The 14,194-nt window shown below is 39.7% G+C and overlaps 1 protein-coding gene across 1 annotated transcript in view; it reads right to left on the reverse strand.

Annotated features, from left to right (window-relative positions):
- The window catches only part of drosha (drosha ribonuclease III), an 82,248-nt gene that overhangs the window by 12,679 nt on the left and 55,375 nt on the right, over positions 1 to 14,194 (reverse strand). Inside the window, exons 26-30 of the mRNA XM_007895464.2 lie at positions 11,063 to 11,168; positions 9,650 to 9,791; positions 7,974 to 8,056; positions 6,065 to 6,168; positions 4,812 to 4,904 (exon numbers count right to left, since the gene is read on the reverse strand). Of these exons, the coding sequence (XP_007893655.2) occupies positions 4,812 to 4,904; positions 6,065 to 6,168; positions 7,974 to 8,056; positions 9,650 to 9,791; positions 11,063 to 11,168 (528 nt within the window). The remainder of the gene's footprint in view (positions 1 to 4,811; positions 4,905 to 6,064; positions 6,169 to 7,973; positions 8,057 to 9,649; positions 9,792 to 11,062; positions 11,169 to 14,194) is intronic.

Below are 14,194 nucleotides of genomic sequence, written 5' to 3' on the forward strand. Positions count from 1 at the left end.
CTTTTATTCTGAGTGCTTCAAAACTAAAATACGAACGAACAGGAAAGAAGTTTATGAGACAGTGGGCACCAGGAAGTGAGAGCTACATCAACAGCAGCCTGAGGTCACTACCTAACCAAAGATGAACTACGCATCATTCCTCTATTTCCTCACTTCACCTCAACCCCACCCCCAGCTCAGATGGAATGTTTTCCAGAAGGGAGAAGGGAAGTCATTGGTTTGAGAAGCAAATTGTGTTTAGATACTCCTAGAAACCAGTTTTGCATGCCTAGCTTCTGGTTTCAGAGAGTACATTATTACTTCTTTGTCCAACTGGGCATCTGCTCTGAGGCGATGCGGCTAATCCTTTGTAATAGGATGACTTCTGTGGCAGCACATTGTTAATCCAGACCTGCCTGTGTACACTAGCCGCACCAGAACACTGCGTGAATATGTGTCCTCGGCGTCGAGTGTTTCACATTCCCGTGGAAAGCTCTGCTAGACAGCAATATCCTTGCACCTGTTCTTGGCGTGCAGGGTGAATGCAAAATTAAACACTGCCTATAGATCAGGGATTGCTGGAGCATAAGGAAGGAAACATGAAGGTCTGTAATGTGACCATTGGTAATTCCTATACAATATAATTCAAGCCTTTGAGAGGTCTCAGAAGCCACAAGTGTCCATCTATTGAGAATCTGCCCTTGAATTACAATGTAGGATATCTATTCCATTCTGATCTGCCATCAGCAAAGAGGATGATCATAACACTATAGTGTAGTTCATATTACATACAGTAAATTTATTCCCCTCATCTTTTCATTCCCTTCCCCCCCTCACCGCGCCCCCCATATCCATCTCTTGCCTTGACTCGCAAATCTATTTTTGCTGCAATATACAGTTGATACTCTGGGATAGAATGAGAAAAATCTATGACGGCAGTTTTATTATTAATGAAAATGACAAACATTCTGAGCTGTATCATTTGTAAAGTTGTTTTACTTTAATAACTCATTTATACCATCATAATAAATGGATAGTGGATGCAGTTTGGTTTAATATCATTAATGATAACACATTCCACGGTGTTCATTTATCAGTGTTCCTTAAGTCAGGTGGCAGTAGATTTATGGGAGGGAAGATCGAACACAATTGCAAAACAGTTATCATGCAGACACTGGTCCACGTTTTGAAATCTTCAAAAACATATTTAGTGTTTAGACCGAAGGCAGCGTGTTGCTTCACTAGTAAAATGCTCAAAGTATTCCAACAAAATTTGAAACCGGACAGTACTGAAACTACAGTGTGAACATTTTAAGTGGAGAAATTGAAAATATGTAATTGTCCTTTATTAAAATACATCTAAAAACGAAATAACTATAATCATAGCAGTGAAGGAGAATGCATGTGAAGGTGCTGTGTAGCAACAGAATGAAGGAATTAAACAAGTTATTTGGGTGCACGCAATTTCCTGGGCAATTTAACCTTTGCTTTGACACAAATTATAGATTCTTGAGACATTGCTTTGTTAAATAAATAATAAGGCATTTTCTTTAATAATCTTCTTTAATGGTAGTTCAGAAACCCAGAGAGAGAGATTGCATCTCTTTCTGCTGTCAAGTATGTAATTGAAACGAGTCGGGGGGGAAAAAAAATCATCAAAAATCAGACTTCAAAACACTTTACTTTGTGGAGAAGTTTAGATTGATGGCACAAATAATGCTGCAGGACTACAAAAAAGAGATGCTTTTATCACAATGTCTGTGATAAGTGATCCATAACAAAATATGCTAGGGGCAATTTATTTTGACTACTTGGCTAAAATAAGATGTTTTGGTAAATGACAGCATTGAGGTGTAGGCCTGTACGCTATTCGGTGTCCTCCTCATTCTCCCCACTTTGTCGTTTCCCCCCAAACCCCCCCACCCAGATGCCGAGCTTGCTTAGAGATTCAATTCAATATACATTTATATAGTGCCTTTCACATTAGGAGCATGTCTCAAAGTGTTTAACACTGCTGTCTCAGCATCCGATTAAGACTCTTAATAATAATAATAATCCTTGTTGAGGCGTCTCAACGCGCTTCACAAAATATACTATAAAACATTTTGTGGGGCCAAAATACACAATAATATCAACTAAGCTGAAGTCTATTGCTACCGTACTGTACTGGGGATTACCTGGAAAAAATGCTGCTTATCTCAGTTGCTCTGCCAAAGTCCATAGGATGATTGTGTTGCTAGACTATTTGTTTTTAGACAACAATAAATTACATTTGTATAGCGCCTTTCATGTCTGGAGAACATCCCAAGATGCTGAAACCCCCTATTGTTTTAGGCGATCCTATCAAGAAACAATTAGGTTTAATCCAGTGATACTGTGAAAAATTTGGTTTCAAAATAGTCTGGCACATGTTTTCAACCTTCTTGTAATAATATAATAATAATAAACCTTGCATTTGTTATATGGCCTGTAAAATCAAAACAGCTTAATGTGCTTCACAGGGAATTGCTGTCAAATGAGGTGTCTGTGCATTTGTAGGCAAGCATAAATGTAGGCTGCACATTAGCAGCTAACAATAACAGAGGCTAAGGTTGCAATGAGGTTTCTATTTCAGCTAGGGGAATGTTGTGTATACTGAGGAGTGACATAAAAATGGTATTTTTTGGTAAACACAATCTTGTTGTTGAATTCACCACGGTTTCTAATGTGGGTGATGAAGTTTACTGAAAGCAGTTACCTGGAGCAGAGTGAACAGAATGAAGATAACGAAAAGCAGGCTGAATAAGCAAGCAGAATTCCAACTCCGATTCACATTCACTGGTAGTGCAGCCAACAGTAAACTCATCTGCAGTGCATCAGCATCTAAAGTGCTCCCCTCCCAGGAGAAGTTAATTGAGAGGGAAGTAGTGGGAGGCAGTGCAGAGCTGAAAGATTTGTTTCAATCTCCACTTCTCACATTTGGGAGCCGCAGTTCAAATTTAATGCAAGGATCTCTCCTAACGGTAGCGGTTCACTTTCACAGGCAAATTAAGACGGGCTATTTTAGATTACAATTAATGCTGTGAAGATTACAATTAAGGAGCACAAAACCATTGAGTTTGTGGCTAAACTGCTTTATAATTCTCATCTCTGAAAGGCTCAGGGAAGGGCAGTTGGTTGGCAGAGATATCAGTGCAGCCCCCTGCAGGGTTATTTTGCTTATTAAGTCGCATAGCTGACTACATCAAAAAATACTTTGTTACCATAGACCACAGAATATTTTGTCATTAACAGCATTAAACCAAAGTGTAATATCCATATCCATTTATCAGAATGAAAAAAATAAGTCAAAGTGTTAAATCAGCAGAGGGATGTTAACGACATCTTCTTTGAAGAAGGCTTTATTATTAATGCTGTTTATAAACCATGGAGCTCGAGACCACTTGTATGACTCATATGCTGGGCCAATAGAAAAGTGTGGCCACAATTTTTCCGCGTAATCCGCTGTCAGCAGCACCCTCTGTATTAAAATCACTAAAAAATTTAAGTTTCTGGCATCGGGGCCTCTCTCGCTGTTTGTCCGATACTACTGTAAGCGGAGCAGCTCCGGATATGCATGCGCGGTGAGGCGCAAGCGGGACATGAGCTTCACTACACTTGGAGGCCCCCTGTTGAAATTGTCTGTGTGTCTCTCTCTATGTGTGTTTGTGAGTGTCTTTGTGTGACTGAGTGTGTCTCTCTCTATTTGTGTATTTATGAGTGTCTTTGTGTGAATGTGTCTGTGTGTCTCTCTCTCCTGTCTCTCTCCCCTCTATCTGTATGTGTGTTTCTCTGTGCCGGCATGTGTCTCTCCCTGTGTCTCTGAGTGTGTGTCTTACTGTGTGTGTGTGTGTGTCTCTTTCTCTGTCTGTCGTGTGTGTGTGTGTGTGTCTCTCTCTCTCTGGGTCTCTAGATGGTGAGCTCCTGTAGCCCCGCATTCAGGCCCTGGTCCTGAGTGTCTGTTTTGATGGATCTCCAGGACCTTCGGGCCTGCGCTAGCGTGTCATTGCCCACCCCCCCCCCTGACAAATGAGACACCCATTTTTTTGTTAAAGAAGAAATGAATTTAAAAAATTGCAATGTGTTATTTCCTCATGTTTTCAAATTTCCCTGCAATGTTTGGCAAACATTTCCACAATTTTCTATTGGCCCATAAGTTAGCCATAACAATAAATAGTAAAATCCTCATAAAAGTTCTGTCCCACAGTAACAAATGGATTTTGCAACATAAATATATTACTGAACCAACAGCACAAATTTTGAGGGTTATTTGATCACATTCTCTCAAGAGTGCCCACTCTACAACAACAATAACAACAACATGCATTTATTTAGTACCCTTCATGCAGGTCAGTATCTTAGAATGTCCATCCAACACGGTAACAAGCCGTTTCCTAAATTGTTTCAATCACCCTTTCTGGTTATCTGTTCCAGATGTTAATTACCCTTTGTGTAAACCTATTCCACTCTCATTTCTCATTCAAATAATAATAAATAAATAACTAAATAAATAATACATTATTATTTCTGATTATTATATTATTATTATTATTTATTACCCTCCACGTAAACCTATTTGACCCTAAGTTCTCATTCAAATAATACATAAATAAATACATTATTATTTATGATTATTATATTATTATTATTATTTATTACCCTCCACGTAAATCTATTCAACTCTCATTTATCATTCAAATGGTCAAGGGTAACACCATTTTGGATCACAATTGCTTGCAAATCTCCTGCACAGCCCAAATGGTATCAAAGCAACACTTTAAGATGGGACTTATGCTTACTCCAAAGATACATACCTTGGACCAGTGCCACAGCCAATTCTCTCCCCTTTAAAGTACACAGCAACAGTGTATGTCCTGGCATGAGATGGCCCCACTGTCTGAAGAATTCTGATGGAATAATAAGGGGTTAATTATTATAAAAAATAACTATGCTGAAATCTTCATAGATCCTGCAATAAACTGTAGAGCACTGCCCAGCTGTGTATGACGCTGGTTACACCACCACAGCCTCTTCCAAAAAATGTAGTGGGAACAGAGGGTCCAGTGAGAGCACTTATTTCACCTTAGCTATAAAAAGAAGAAACATTTCTCTGCATGTGAAGCACAAATAGATTTACAAGGCTATTTTCTTCTGTAGTTTAGGAAAGTGCTTTTTTTTAGGGGGGTGAGGGGCGAAAACAGAAATTTTCTTTTTTCCTTGAAGCAAATTCCTGAAACAAAATCTTTATCAAGCTCTGGTTTGCTCTGTCCTGTCCTGAAAATGAACTACATTTTGTTACCGGACTTCTTCAGGCTCTCCCAATACAGTACTTAAAAATCCTTTCAAAAAGAGAGAGAAAAATGAAAGCAATTAAATGCTTCCAGGCACTGCTGCATTGAAACAACCTTGAAGACAAAATAACACATGCACAGAAATAGTGAAAAGTATCGACAGTTCAAAGCACACAGGATAAAAGACAGAGAGACACCTATAAGTAGAGACACAGAGTACAGAGCCACACAAGGTTATCAACACACAAAGCCTAAGATATAGTGAGTATACCAAGCCTAAGACACAGAGAGCAAGCTAAAGAAAGTCAGAGACACATGGAGCCAGACAAACAGGGAAATATAGTGAAAGATTATTAACAGAGCTAGAAAAATCGGCATGGGTTTTATAGATAACCAGACAATACTGTGTATTTGTATAATGAGAGATGCTAGGTAAGAAATGCTGAGAGAAAAAGAGAGATATAGAGCAGGAGAGAGAGAAAAGAGGAAGGTGAAAGAGAGGGAGAGGGGAAGAGGGAGAGGAAGAGGGGTTATTTATCCCTTTTACATTCACTGAATATACAATACAATTTCTGCATAAACAGCTCTGGTATCAATTAATTTAATAAGGTAATGAAAGTAATGCAAGTATGCTTCGATATGATTATAACTCTTGAATCAATTAAAATATATGAGAGTGGAGAGACGCGTAAAGCTTTCAGCACATGTCCAATAAATACACAGCGAACAATGACTATTTTGAGCATTAGAGGTATCTCATCAAAGATGAGACTCACTTGTACAGAGGGATGTCTGGCTCTTTACCCTCTGTTCGAAGGGTCAGGCAACACTGTTGAAGTTGAGACTTGGGATCATTCCAATCCTGGTTTAGGATAAACTCCTGCACAGGCAACAAAAATGAAACATCAAATCAAGTTGATGTTGTATTTGATATAGAACCTTATCATGTCAACAAGACATCACAGAGAGCTTCACAGGAGATACTGTAAAGGCTGTGTGTATTTATGGGCAAAATCCTTTGCATGAATAATTCCCTCGACCCTTGAATCATTGAACATTCTGACAGACATTGGAAACTCAGAATGAAATATACATCGGTCAACAAATACTTATTGCAAAACTTCCCACACGTGCCTTAGAAGCAGACACAGAGCTCAACATAGCATAGGATTTACACAACAGTGGAATTTTGATTAACTGCCATAATATTGATGGTAAATGTCCACTACGAGAGACAGGCAGGCTCTGTGTTCGGCACAAAGCCTAACATGTTTTTCAGAGAGATTCTGTACCATATGGCCATCTTGCTCTGCTCAAAGAAAAGCTCAGTTTGATTTCCAGGAATAAAGACAAGACTGTATCTCAAGTCTTATTGATGAGTCAGGCAGATAAATGTCAACCACATTGTTCTAGCTCTCTCACACGGCGACACAATTGAATTTCCTCTGGCCCACAAATTCCATCGCAGTGCTGCACTGCTCAAAAAAAACCTTGCCTTTCCATCTCATCCTGACATACATTTCTCCACTGTTAGTCAGGACAGGGCACCCTATCAGATGGAAGAGAACAGTGCAGATAAGAGTGGGCGTCTTAAGAGTGGGTGGTTAACTGTGGTTTTCCTTGAGTAGAGCAAGATGGCTAATAAAGAGAAACAATGACAACTCTGGTGGAGTCAGCACGAATAGAGACAGGCGCTAGTCTTTTAATTAAGTGCATGGACATTCTGTGGAGTAAGGGAGAAATGAAATCTGAACCCGAGTGGGAGAGAGAGCGAGGGAGGAGGCAGGACTCGGTGTCTTAGTGAATTAGATAGTGGTAGCAATAGCACCTTCATTCCAGGACGAACTGGTGATGTTGAGCAACATTTGTTTTTAACTTATAAATTATTAATGTTTGACTTGCTATTGCTTGATTGTTTGAATTGAGCGACTAGGGATATACCTCAGGCCATTTTGGCAGCTCTGTAGGTTGCGCATCAGTCTTTGGACTGTAGCCCTGCTCAGCCCTCCGCTCTTTCCAGGTTAAAAAAAAGTGTATTACATCTTTTTAAAAATCCATCTGGGAGAAAGGCAGCTAAACGAGGTCTCCCTGGAGTTCCATTGGTTCCATGCCTGCGAAAGCTAGGGACTATGCGGGTATCCAGACCATTGATTGACCTTCCCGACTCATCAATAAAAATTAGGATATAGTCTTGGCTTTAATTCTGCAAGTCAAAGCTCTGAGAGCTAGGTATTGCTCCTAGCTGGACAAAAAAAAAACTTGTCTTTCCGTCTGAGCCTGATATGTGTTTCTCCACTGTTAGGTCAGGACGGGGCATTCTATCAAGTGGAAGAAACCAATGCAGCATTGCCCCAATACTGCACTTGAGTGTCAACCTAGACTGTGAGCTCTAAATCCCAACGTGAAGCTATACATGTGGCTTGTTTATTGTAGTAATATGTTGCAGAGTTAAATTGTTTACATAGCTGTTTAGCACTACTTCTAATGGACTGAAGTATTAGTAGTTTGCCAATAGGACAAACTAAGTGAAATGACAGGTTTCTGCTTTTAACACATGAGAACTGCAAAAAGATCTCCGGGCTGCAAAACCCACAATCAACTGAAAATAGTCAACACAGGTAGAGAGAATTTAATAAAGCTAAACACGCAGAGTAAAAGTAAACAAGTGAGGCAGCGCATACTAACCTTCAATCGTGGGAAGAAACATACATTCATGAAAGTACGGACAAATTCCAGCTCCTGGTCGATGTAAAGTGCTGCTATGAATGCTGAAAACAGTAATTAGAGCTGGGCTGTTAAATTATTTTCTATAATTTACTTTCAAGTTTCTTTACTCCACTCGCCTGATAATAAACCCTCAAGAAAAAAAAACGATAATAAATTGGTCACTTCAATCCATGACTGTTTGTGGGACACTGCTGTGCACAATTGGCTGCCGCGTTTTGGCCACAAATATACAGTCAATTCACTTTATAATATATTCTAAGAAGCGCTTTGAGACGTCCAGAAGACGTGAAAAGCGCTATATCAAATGCAAGGATTATTATTATTATTAAGTCCATCACTCACCCAACTCTAGCCTGTGACTCTACTGCTCAAGCCACAGAGCAAACACTGGTGTGATCTGTGTCGCTGCCCATCTCCCCAATCATCAGAGTGCGACTTTTAGCCATTCTGCCCTGCTCTCTGGAACTAAACCACCATAAGGCTTCTTTTCAACCGTGCTTTTGCCCCCTCCCCCAAATTCTGGTTCTTAGTCAACTCTCAACATAGAAATTGCCGCTATTAAATGTTATGACAGGTATTTGGCATGCTATGTTTTATGTTTAATCCAGATAGCTTCAAATCACTCTGGTTCAAATTGTTTAAAAAAATTAGACCCAAATACAGTATAAATACGTGAGAAATCATTAAACCTCCATATTTTTATAATAACGAAACCCTTGTTTTTGATATAACTTCTTATCATGTCATCAAAATGTCTTGAAAGGCTTTGTAGGACTTAAGAGTGTAACCACTGTATTATGTAGGGGAATGCGGCAACCGATTTGTACACAGCAATGTCCCTTAAATAGTCACAAAAAGAATGACAAATTTTATCTGGGGGATTGTTGGCTGGGAGAAACGTTTTTCCCATTCGCTGGGAGTTTTATCAGCCTAGCTCAGCTGGTAGCACTCTCAACTCCAAGTCAGAAGATTTGGGGTTCAAGCCTCACATTGGCACTTTGAACTCACATTGTCCAGGCTGACACTCCCATGCATTGTTGACCTTCGATGAGACATTAATGTACTGTTTGCCTATTCAGGTGGACATTAAAGAACCCATGGCACTACTTAAAAAGTGAAGGAAGGTAGTTTCTCCAGATGTCCTATCCAGTAATCCACCAAATAAAACTGGTCATTCACTTCATGTCTGTTTATAGGACATTGCTGTATGCAAATTAGTTTTAGAGTTCACCTAAAAATACAGGCGCCACTGTTCAGTGATGGTGCTTTTCAACAACAACAACAAGTTACATTTGTAGAGCGCCTTTCAAGTCGAGAGGACTTCTGAAAGCGTTGGCCAGTCAAGGATGTGCACCCGAGCTGGGGGTTGGGATCAGAAAAGGTGGAAAGCTACGAGTGGGGGTAGAAGGGTGACCAAAGGCATAGTCAAAGAGGAAGGTCTTGAGAACAGGCCTTGAAGGAGACAAGGGAGGGGCAAGGCGGAAGGACTGTTTTCAGTGATGGATTGAAAGCGAAAAAGATCAAAGTAAAATAATGCAACAGACAAAAGAAATCAGTGATATATTAGAATGAGGTGAAGGGGAGCCTCTTGCTGTTATTTAACATGATATGATAAGAAGGTGGCCTACACTTACATTCCAGCAGGTCAGCCAAAGTCTTGGTTCGTAGTGCTACTGGCCTTTTGGTTTTATCATTAGTGATGGCAAAGTCCTGCATGCCTAGTTCTTCTGCCACTTTGGCTTGAGTACGGTTATTCACCAGAGAACTTCGTAGCAGCTGCAAAAGAACAGAGCAAACAACTCACTGTAGCTTTTCAGTCTAATTAAAGCACCTTCAATTGAATCTACAAAGGGTGAAATATCGCTATTTCTGAAATAGATTAGATTTCATTGAAAGTACACTTTATTTCAAAAGGAACAATCGTTAGGGAAACATTTTTTTTTAATCTAAGGTATCCTTAAAATCCTGGATTTATTCAGAATTGTTCTGCAAGTGGGACAGATTCACTAATTACTGTAGCCTTATTGTGCCCACTGCTCGTATTGATAAACGTATATTAAAAACCTCACATTTTGTTAAAACACACTTTCATTAAATTATAGTCATACTTACAAACTACTTAAATGTTTGAAAGCCTTTAGTTAAATCATCAATAGATAAACATTCAAAGACACTTAATTTAGCAATGGCAAATAATGGGTCCAACATTCTTTCGTTTATAGCTTTCAGGAATAAAGGATGACATGCGCATAAATTTGGGAAAGATAGGTTGTAAATATAATGTGACAGAAAATGCACTAAATATCAACCAACAGTTCCTACAATAATCCCTTTGGGAAGATTCACTCATTAATCATAAAATGAAATCTTCCCCTTTTTAAATCCAGTAAAGGACCTATTATGCACCACATGTAAACCGTATGTAAATATGTGCATTATGTCTCATTTGTAATCAATAGGTAGACTTGTGGATTAGGTCTGATATGTAAACATACATTATGCCCCATATGTAACCAATATGTGAATTATGTCTCATTTGTAAACTGTGTGTGGAAAAATATACATTATGTCCCATATGCAAGTCTATTATAAACCCATGGCTATTATTGTGTCTAGTGGAAAATGTGTATACAGCGGCATTACAAGTGCCCTTAATCATGTCAATAACCCATCCTTTTCACTTCTACAAGGTATACACAACTTTGAAGTCCAAATGAAGTACTCTTGGTTCAATGTGCAGTACTCTCAATTGGGCAGTGCTCTGAGAGATCTCATGAACGTCCTTTAAGGTTTTAACAAGTTAATGGGAACTTTCCTCCCATTCGCTCCAAATTTCACCTTGGGTGTCTGATAGGAAGACTGATAGGAACTCTGAAGATGGACAATTTGGACCAAACTCCAGAGGTTCCATCTCCTGTTTCCCCCTAAATTGAGGCTGACATTAGTAAGTACAGGAATGTTGGATCCATTACACAGCCACTTCCCGAACAACTCATCTCTCAACTAAAATATCACCAAGGAATGGACAATGCCCGCTCGTCTCTCACCGTTAAGTGCCCCTCGTGGTGGTCCGGGAAATGTATGAATAAGTACTCAGTGGCTACCAATTGCATTATCGAGTCACCGAGGAATTCCATCCTCTGATTGTGACCTCTAAAAAAGAGATCAACGTTGTTACAATCAATAAGCACTTTGGAAGCTACAAAATTAAATTGAAAGGCACTCAAATTACGTTACTTTGCTGTAATTACATGGACCAAAGAGCATTTGCAGTCAAGATCCAAACTGATTTTTGTGCATTAACTTCCCAATCAGCAGCGGTCCCTTCTGTAATAGTCCCGTTCAGTGTATATACCCAGTCTTACATTACAATTTCAGACTTAACAGCTCCCTTTTGTAGCTAACCTGCTGTTCTTGGCATGAAACAGTCCTCGTAAAGATTCACTGAGAGGCTTTTATAGCTCAACTGCAGACGTTGGATTATTATACTGTATTAAGTAAGATGATTTGATTCAGTTCAACTATGTTATTTGGGAGCATTTGTGGAAATTTTACTTGGCAGCTGTCTTCCAGCAAACCAGCAAAAATGTACCGTCTCTGATTGTGGGATGTCTTTCAGTCATAGAAAACACTGTCAACAATGAAATTAGTTCTCCGAATGTCTGTGGAACAGGAAGAGACCCCAAGCGCTCCATATGAGGAAATTGCCTGCGGAAAAGTTCATGACAAGAGTAAATGTGATTTTTGGCGTTCTCAATCATGCAAAGAATATGCCTCAAAATTAAAAGAGCAAAGTTGGGGTTGAAAAGGGATTCGTCAGGAAATAATAATAATCTTTGCATTTGATGTACCGCCTTTTCACGTTGTTGAGACATCTTAAAGCACTTCACAGAATATAAAGTGAATTGATTGTATATTTTATGGGCCAAAGGAAATTATGTAAATGCTGCCTCGGGAGATAAAATGTGGCTCCTTCAGGAAACCTCATGTACACCACAATGAATCACAGGGCTCCGTGTAGATCGGAGCTGAGCTCTTGTGAGTCAGCATGATGTACAAGGGATGCCTTTTTTGACACGAGGACCCATTTTATATTGAAGTGTTCCTGATGAACGATTTTTCAACCCCAATGATCGTAGACTGATAGTACAGAAAGCTTCACGGTAGCAAGCACTTGAAAAATGGCAGTGCATTGTCCCCTTAGCAGACTGAATATTTGCTGGAACAAATGGGGAATTGCTCATTATAAGCACACAATCACAAAGGTCAGTGAATGTACTGCCAAACAGACGATAACTGTGAATCATGCCTGGGATTACGGCCTTTGTTGGGAGTCAGAATATCATTTGCAAGGCAGTGAACAATTGTCATAAAAACAAAACAAATCCACGTATTTGGGATTGATATTTGATAATGCCAGACTGGACTAGTTGTAGAATGTTGTATAGAGTGTTAGTCAAATCCTACATGCAGTACTGCGATCAGTTTTGGGCACCACACCTCAGGAAAGATATATTGGCCCTGGAGGGGGTGCAGCGCAGGTTCACCAGAATGTTACCAGGCCTAAAAGGGTTAAGTTACGAGGAAAGGCTGCGCAAACTTGGATTGTATTCCCTTGAGTTTATAAGGTTGAGGGGTGATTTGATTGAGGTATTTAAGATGATAAAGGCGTTTGAGAGGATAGATATAGAGAAGCTATTACCTCTGGTGGGGGAATCCAAAACAAGAGGACAGAGTCTTAAAATTAGAACCAGGCCATATAAGAGTGAAATCAGGAAGCATTTTTTCACTCAAAGGATGGTAGAAATCTGGAATTCTCTCCCCCACAAGGCTGTGAATCCATCCACACCTTCAAGAGCGAGGTTGATAGATTTTTGGTAGGTCAAGGTATTAAGGGATATGGGGAGAAAGCGAGAAATTGGAATTGAAAGGATTAGTTGCGGTACAGATTAGTCATGATCTAATTAAATGTCGGAACAGGCTCGAAGGGCTGAATGGCCTCCTCCTGTTCCTATGTTCCTATGTAGAATAAACAGCATCCGTCACTGCCATTATGCACACAGGATTTCAGCCTGAAATAAAACATGTTAACAGAATATCTGAGGATTGGAAAGCATACTTTCTAATAGATTCAAACAGGAAACAACATTTTACAAATAAAAGCTGCTCACATCTTCTCTTAGGGTTTTGAGCTGCAGTCATCTAAAGAAGGGTCACGCATGTGCACTAACTTTTATTGCTCTACGTTGCTGGAGTGAAGTTGATGGATTTGACTTGAGATCCATAAGCCTACAACTGGGGCTAAGGGATTAAAGTACACTTGGGAACAACAACTTATTCCTTAGGATCTTAACTCAATAGCTGCTGCATACATGCACACTTGTGACTAGAAAAAGCATTGTAGCAGATTTGTAGCATGCTATTTTCAAGATCTGAAATGTTTGTTTACAACACTAAATGGGATTCTAATATCATCAGGCAGAAATAATAGCAGATTTAACGAAACATTCACTACAGAGGTTAGGGGAGTGGGATGTGAAAACTCAGTGGCCGATGGTGGCACAGAAAGTGTGGGAGACGCATAAAAGGCCAGAGTTATTCGAGCGGAGGGAGCAAGCAGAGACATTTAGACTCAATTAAAAGGTACCTCAAATCAATATGTCAAAACAAACCTATTGTGAAAATTACCCACTGCATCCTGCTTCTACTCTGCACAATTCAATTAACACCGTCTAGAGCTTTCCTAAAATCATTGTGTTATTTAGTAAATTGGATCTAGTCCTGTTAACAATTAGCCTTTGAGTCTCATAATAAATGAAAACACAGGACAACTACAAAAAACATCTATTTATATAATGCCGGGCACATGTCGGAGCACTTTACAAGAACAGAGTCAGATGCTGAGCAAGGGAGAGGGGAAAGGGGGAGGTGGCCACAAATGCATTTGAAGAGATATGTTTTAACGCAGGACTTAAAGACACACAGAGAGGGTATAAGACGGAGGGGCTTTCAGATGTTAGGGGAGTTGGATCTGAAAACTCATTGGCCGATGGTGGCACAGAGAGTGGGGGGAGACTCACAACAGACCAGAGTTAGCCGAGCGGCGAGAGCAAGCAGAGGAGTTTAGACCCAATTAAAAGGTATCTCAAATCAATAGGTCAAAACAAACACTTTAAAAA

The sequence above is a fragment of the Callorhinchus milii genome, unplaced genomic scaffold (assembly GCF_018977255.1).
Source record: "Callorhinchus milii isolate IMCB2004 unplaced genomic scaffold, IMCB_Cmil_1.0 Scaffold2, whole genome shotgun sequence".
NCBI classification, from domain to species: Eukaryota; Metazoa; Chordata; class Chondrichthyes; order Chimaeriformes; family Callorhinchidae; genus Callorhinchus; species Callorhinchus milii.